The sequence below is a fragment of the Macrobrachium rosenbergii genome, chromosome 2 (genome assembly GCF_040412425.1).
Source record: "Macrobrachium rosenbergii isolate ZJJX-2024 chromosome 2, ASM4041242v1, whole genome shotgun sequence".
NCBI classification, from domain to species: Eukaryota; Metazoa; Arthropoda; class Malacostraca; order Decapoda; family Palaemonidae; genus Macrobrachium; species Macrobrachium rosenbergii.
The window spans coordinates 37,055,321-37,063,012 of record NC_089742.1 but is presented as its reverse complement, the minus strand read 5'-3'; the positions used below and the strand labels follow the sequence as shown (position 1 = coordinate 37,063,012).

General features: G+C 34.5%; 1 protein-coding gene across 11 annotated transcripts in view; it reads left to right on the top strand.

Moving 5' to 3' along the window:
* The window catches only part of LOC136845126 (CUE domain-containing protein 1), a 93,433-nt gene extending 89,284 nt beyond the window's left edge, over nucleotides 1-4,149 (top strand). For 3 of the 11 annotated variants that reach the window (XM_067115061.1, XM_067115069.1, XM_067115051.1), the window contains 4 exons: nucleotides 120-315; nucleotides 949-1,062; nucleotides 1,347-1,498; nucleotides 2,099-4,149. In XM_067115061.1, the coding sequence (XP_066971162.1) occupies nucleotides 120-315; nucleotides 949-1,062; nucleotides 1,347-1,498; nucleotides 2,099-2,146 (510 nt within the window). In that variant the 3' untranslated portion in view covers nucleotides 2,147-4,149. Of the gene's footprint in view, nucleotides 1-119; nucleotides 316-948; nucleotides 1,063-1,346; nucleotides 1,499-2,095 lie in introns of all 11 variants that reach the window. The other 8 variants (XM_067115089.1, XM_067115079.1, XM_067115021.1 and 5 more) reach the window with 7 other exon arrangements.
* The last annotated feature ends 3,543 nt before the right edge of the window (nucleotides 4,150-7,692 follow it).

Genomic DNA, 7,692 nt, shown 5'->3' with positions numbered 1-7,692 from the left:
TCTGATGCCTGCAGCTGTGGTTCTCATGTCCGAAGACCCAGTGGAGTGAGTGAACAAGAGACCGTATTATAAAAGTCATAAGAACAATATTCCATAATCTCTTTTCTCTGTTCTTACAGGGAGTTGGTGTTTTGTCGCCCCAACGTCTTAGTCAGCGTCTTAACGAAAATGCCCTGGCTCGTGAGGCCGTGGGTGAGAGTGATGCTGAACTAGCGCAGTACCTGAAGGACGAAAGAATAGCGCTGTTTCTCCAAAATGACGAGTTTATGGACGAGTTGAGAACCAACAGAGAGTTCATGAACGCTTTGCAAGAAGGTAAGTAGAGGATGTTTTCTCTTTTATTGGTTTTCTGTGAAGTTCCAACACTTTTAGAATGATTATCTTTCAGTATGTACATGTAAATAGATGGAACAAACCATGAGGCCAAGAACTCGGTAATATTAGGAAATAGACCACCATGTGAGTTTGCTGTGGCCTTACTTTGGTTAGGTCATCACACGCTTTCATCCCTTCACAAGCGTATTACTTACATATAAGACATTGATCTTGAAAGCATTCCTTATTTGGCACAATGAGCAAGCAGATTCCAGTTGAAGCCTGTCATCTTCGTCACCTTGATTTGCTTGTTTGTACGGCAGAGCCATATAACCTCATCTACTGCATATAGATTTTTAGTTGCCGTCTCACTTTAGACCAGTTTTTTGTTCTCTGGATATTAGTTTTCAGTTTTTTCAGCTCTGTGGTATACTGTAGCTTCTCAGAAAATTACTTTTAGACACTGGAATAGAATCTGATTTTTACCCACTAGAAACTAAATGACGTTCTGTCTCCTGTTAGAGAATCCCTTTCACAAAACCTGTCACCTTTTGCAAGGTTCAAGCACAGGTCTCACTAATTATATACTCACTTTTCACTTCATGATGTTTCATTATATCTCTTCCATTGCAGATTATGAATCAGAGGCTGGGGATGATGAGGAACTAGAAGGTGCTGAAGGACGGGGTCAGCTGGCACATTTGGATGATGCCACACTTAGAGAGAGAATTGCTACTATGGGCAAAGGTAATTTTATGGATAATATTTTGAATCTTTGGGATAGTGATCTTTTCGGGACTCATATCTCCCAGCGCCTAAAAGGCTGGCGTATAATGTGTGTGCATGTGAGAAAACCTCTCTTGATCCGTTGTTCATCATTCCTTTGAGTGAGAAAATGTGTTGTGGATGTAGAGTTTAGGAATTATTTGATTATTTTATTAACTTTAAAACTTTAATTATTAGATATGTTGTATCTAATAATAATATTAACAGTGCAGTTAGTTACAGTACATATATATGTATTCTTTCAGCATCTAGGAAGAAATTTGCACAGATAGCTAAGGTATTCTCCCGACGTAAGCGCAGCGGAGGGCGAAGCTTATTGCCAAGTGCTGGTCGTGACCAGTTGCTCATATCTGCAGATCCATTAATTGATGAAGATGATGATGACAGACAGACACAGGTATGTTTTTTTTGATAGATCTAATTTGGTATCATTGATGAATTTCAGTGTAATTTTGGGTTCGAAGGCAGAAATAAAGTGTTGTCAGTAGTATTGCTAATTGAGAATCAGTTTATTGTAATACTGGGTGTATCAGTTTGGCTTTGCTTACTTACTATTAGAAAGAAGTGTGTAGGTTTTGCCTTATGAAGACTTATCAAGAGCTTATTAAACTACCACAAAAGTGTATTTCTTGGTTTGAGAAGTAGTGTTCATATAGATGCTCTTAGCATATCGATTATCAGTAAAAGAAAATAGTAAGAAAAACTTCAATTATATGTCTTATATGTACTAGCACAGGTATTGCTTTTAAATTGATTCAGTTTAGGTGAATAATGCTTTTTTTAGACAAGCAACAAAATGCCATCTCGGAAAGCTGAATATTGACTGACAAATGAAAAGTCCCCAATATGATGATTTATTTTGAGAGAGGGCCTGTCTATAAGTCTTGTGGTAATACCTTTATGTGAAGGTATTTTAAAAGTACTCTACAAGAAAACTGATCAAGATTCTCTTGTACATATGCCACATCTGATTGACATTCCTTTTGCTGTCTAGCAGTCAAGGGAAGGAGGCGGTATACCCACATCTCCACGACACCTAAGGTAGAAATTCTTGTTACGACACCTGTGATGCAGTTTTAGAGCTGACGTTTCTTCCAAGCGGATACTTCAGCTTTGTTTGTACAAGGTACTGTATACAGTTTTAGGAATTATTTGATAAAGGTAGTTCCCTGTGAACACTTCATGGTAGATGTCGTGCTGCTACCATTATAAGTTGCTGTAACGACAGAGATTGCCGTGCCATGTGAACAAACATAGAATACAGACATGCAGGAGGAGATTACAGTGCTTAGATTGAGATTTATCAGGAATTCATTTACTGATCTCATGAAATTAGAGGAGTAAGTAGAGGTACCAGTCCACAGGTCTTGGTTTGATTATTCAATTACAGAAGCTAGTACTATATGAGCTGTTTACAGTGAAGAAGTATATTGTGGATGCATTTTGATATTTTTCCCCAAAGTTCCTCAGAATGTTGTCTCAAATTCATCAGCCCAAGAAATATGGACGACCTTTGCATCAGTGGCTCAAGGTGTGTTTTTTTTTTCTTTTACTTCCTTGTTTTCATATTCTAGTTTACTTGAAAGTAATATTCGAGACTTAGTTTCTATTAGAGCATCACTTTTTAATTGTACAATAGAACACATTTATTTTGTATCATAAGGTTATTCAAATTTGGCCAGTGACTATATGTTAGTGATGGCTTGATGATAGGTATATAGAATTTTTTTTACTGTTTGTATATTGTTAAATATAATATTTTTAGAAGTTTATATACTGTCTTCGTAAAGATAATGGATTATTTTAGTCATTAAGTCTTTACACTATATATGTGCATATAAAGTACCTGTGATTCTTATTGTTATGAAGTGAAACAAGGGAATCTCTTTAAAGAGAACATAGTATATGCACAGGGGCTCATGATGAAGTACAGTTAGGAGCATATTTTTATCTTGAAATTTTAGAAAGTTATTAATATTGTTCCTTTTGGTAGAATGTGGTAGGGTTGGATCTGTTGTTAAAAACTCTTAAAACCAGGAATGCATTGCAATTCAAGGTAAAAGTTAAACCTCATTTATGATGTACTTAAGAATTGGTTACTTAACAGCTAGAGTTGTTTGAATTCTGTTACAGTATTCTTACACACGTCTCACAAAAAGACTGAGCTACCTTCAATATTTACCTAGCTAATACAGAATTGAATGTGTATAGTGCATGAGCTCCAATGTTATGAGGTTCCATTGCATACCGAAAGATGGAGTATCTTTATGAAGCTCTGGTTAAGTTCTATCAATGAAGACAAGGTAATACTGAAGCACAATAATCTTTTATATTTTGTAAATTACCTTTAAAATAGGTAATTAGCAAATAAAGTAGCTCATATTGTATAACATGTTTTTAAAATAGTATTTGAAGTGATATACTGCAACTATTAACCACTTAATGTTGCTGAATTAAACAGTGAGCAAAAGACAGTACAGCATAATGACTGTGCAGTGCCTGAAGGTGATAGATCATTGCATTATAAGTACTTACTTGGATTATAAACAGAACTGTACTTTAGTACAACATTGGAGATTTCCAATTTCCAATAGTTTAGTTTGTCAGTTAGTTCTCCTGATTGATATTAGATCTAGCACCAGGATTTAGAATTGAAAGGTACAGACCAAAGACTGGAGAAGTTCCTTTATTTTGTTTCCTTATTATGTATAGGTGCAGAGGCTCCGTCCCACCGGCTTTACTGCTAAGGTGTAGTCGGCCTGATCTGTTTGTATTGTGGCATTTGATTTGCAATTCATATCACTTAGTATACAAAAGTTGTAAACAATACCCTTATTTCCACACATTTTGAATTGAAGGATAGTCCAGTAATGTAATCCTTAAGAGTTGTCTGAAACTGTTCTGAGTACAGTACTTCCCTTTTGAATAGGATATTATCATGTGCATTTTTCTCTCTACTGGTAAAGGACAGTGTGCAGCTATGGTCTAGTAAACATGAGCCATGTTGTTATTTTGGTAGCTACGAATTAAATTTTACCTTAAATGCTGTTTGAAGTTTTACTCGATTAGTATGCATTTGTGCATTTTACTCGATGTATTAGGTTTATTTTTAAAGATAAGTTAGGTTTAACAAGCAAAAAAAGGGGCTGTGAGTCAACATTTTTACAACATTGTATTCCTTATGTTGCATTGGTGTATGTAATAGTACGACACCCCTATTTTTTCTTCCTTATTCTTTTTTTTATTTCTTGAGTAAAGAAGGAAGAGAGGATTGGAAAATTTTAAAAATTAAACATCATCAGTAAATGTACCTAGCTTGCTAAAGCATGATGAACTGGCATGTAAATTAAAATATCATATGCCATTCAGATATTATAAGTTACCTTGGTGAAAGAGTGGATGTATTTTGAGCTGCTACAAAATTGTATTTTACAAGGTAGGAAACTGCAGTTGCAGCATGGAAAAAATATATATACAATATAAATTATATATATATATATAAATTATTTTTACTTAATTTTTATTTATTCACTAATTTTCCCCCTCCTTCTCTTAAGAAAAAATGCTTTGGTGCTGGCACAGTACAGTATTTGGAACTGTAGTTGCATTTGAGTGTATAAAATATAAATTTTTTTTTTATCCCATGTACAGTAGACAAATTTTTATTGATATTATGCAGCAATTCTCCAAGATATTCACTGTTGTTCACTCTTCTCATCTTGGATACAAGGAATTGTGTCCTCACTTTTCTAACTCTGGCCTAAGTACAATTTTTTTCTACCAGCCTCTTAGCTCATTGGATAGTGCATTGAAATTCCGCAAGGAACTATCAAGTTTTAACATGCTTAGCTTCTGAAAACCTAGCATAGAGAATGCAAAATGTTCTTTGCTTGGGATTTAAGATACGCTTGACTTTCATAAAATCCAGGATGTCATTTATCTTAATCAGTTTTTCATTTTCAAAGAATGTTAACATAAGGGTTCTACACTGCTATGTAAAAGGCTAGATGTGATTTTGTTTCCTTAACCCGCAGTATATCATGCTTTTTAAAGTTTTGTATACTTAATGCACCTTCATGCTAGCTGATTTGTATCAGTTGCCTTTCATCTTAAATGTTCCATTTACTCAATACAATATGTAAAAAGAAACTTCAGATGTTGATTCTGCTACACTTGTTTAAAGGGGCACTTGTACGTACTTATAAACTGAAATTGTGTGCTACTGTTTTTCAAAAATGTAGACTTCTTACAAATACCTCCCTTAGATATGCAAAAATATTATGATATTGCTAATATCATTTTTGTAAGTACAGTACTATTATTATTTCTACCCTATACTTGCAACCACAACACACGGGGTAGTATATCAAATCGACTGCATATTCACATCTGTAACACCAGATATTTCTTAAATGATGTTCACCATATATAGGGTTTGCTAGTATTTAAGCAAAGGATTGAATCAAACTACAGCTTTTAACAGTAGTTGTTTCCAGCATTATGCTGTTGAACTTTTGGTCTCAAGGTTTCTGCATCCAACACTTTTTAGTACAGTACCCAATCTGAACTGAACAATTTTACAGGTAAATTGTTTATTGAATGCTAACTGGCTTCTTTATTCCTGTCAATAAAAATGTGAGAGGATTCAGATTGAGGTTTTTCTCATGCTCTTTTAACTGTATCCTTCGAAATGCATCATATACATGTGCTATGCAAGATATCTTGAAAACCATATACATAATACGCTATACAGTACAAGAACCATTTTATTGTACAGTACTTTGTTACTGATACAGCTTGTATTGTAAGAACAGTCTACTACTTTATCTGCATCAATTACAGGAGTCTTCACTTTATAATTCAAGCATACTGTATTGATTTTTTTGCCATTCATGCTTTCTGCAAGTACATTTATAGAACAAGGGATTTATCCGCAATCAAAGTTAACCCAGCATTTGCAGAAACATGATAGAATGGTTGAATGTACAGAATAGGAGTTTTTATGAATGAATCATGATTGGTAATTTCAAATTCTTACAAAGTCATGGTTTTTAAATAACAAGCAGTGTGTTCAAGTTCTTAGGACTACAGTACTTTGCATTATTCTTTTCATTGTTATAAAACTAGTCCAGGTTTCAAGTGGGCAGCATTATTTAACTGTCAGTATTACAGTATTTTGGTTTTGCTGTCATTTAAAAAAAGTAATTTAGATACGAAATTTTCGTATTTTCTTTGTTTTAAGTCATATTCTCTATCTTTGTGTGCAAAAGCAGCAGTAATTTATCATTGTTGCTTTCCATAAGCCTCTGGAAGAAAAGGGGTGAATTCTGTCTTGCATATGAGAAGGCTTATTGCCTTAACAGACCATACTTAGATTGTGAATGATACAGTAGTATGGGAACCATCAACAAATGCTGCAACATATACAAGAGCACTTTCAGCACACTAAACTGGTGGTTTAGTGTGTTGCCTGGTGTATTTATTTACCTTGACAGACTGCACTATATCTGTTGATCCATCATGAGAAAGGTATTAGAGAACCATTTGATTGAGGAATAACTGGTAATCCTCTTGTTTCTCTTGCCACAATGTTAAAAGATCTTTAGCTGTAAATATAGTCTGTGGAAGGTCCCTTGACTTTTGTGATTGTGAAAATACCCCAGGAGTTGAGAACTTTGATGGAATCTAATCATCCCATTGTATCCATTGTACTTATGGTTGTTAACGCTGTAAGGTGTGAATCTCTTATTGCTACTCCTTGTCTCAGTGGATTGAGCTACTGTACTTACTTTAGATAATGACAGCTACTTATTTAACAATGAAGATTAAAAGACAGGAAAGCTGATTTCAAAGTTCTGCAGGCAAATGGTGTTAATGAATTTGGAGTTTGCTAGTTCCATTCAGTATCTTTGAGAATGTGCAGCCTGATGTAAACAAAGTAGCTGAGGTAGTTGTAGAGTGTAGTCAAGAATCCTGTATACACAATTGCAAGCAATGTATAGAGATAAACTCTGTTTGCCTACCTTACAATGTAGTTTAATTAAGGCTAAGCTGAAAATTGAAGGTGTAGCACTGTGAACTATAATAGGAATTTTCACTTTGTAAGCAGAGTTTTGTTACAAACCCTTATGTCTGACCCTTGAAATGATATATACTAGGAAATAACCAGCAGTTTATTAAACTTTACAGGATTCATACTAATACTGTAGTTGGAGGTAAGGTTATGAGTATAGTGTATACAACCTTAATGATACTATTAGTAGACGAGTATGATAGAAGAAAGTTAGACCAGGTCATGTTACTTCAGAGCAACTCATAGCACATGAGCATTACCCACCACTTTGAGGTGCTGTGAGTGTATCTTCCATTTTGATGGTTTCCAGACTATTGTTTTGTGCTCTTAAACAATTTTGTAGAGATAGTTTTAACCTCCAGATATCATGTAGATGTGGCTGATTTTGCCTGGGATGATAAGTAATACTTCATGCTAGAATTCTGTTCTTTTGACTTTCCATCATTTGTCATATCATCATGATTAACAAAGATCATGTATTGTTATGGGAAGGAAAATTTTTGTGTTGATTGTAGTTT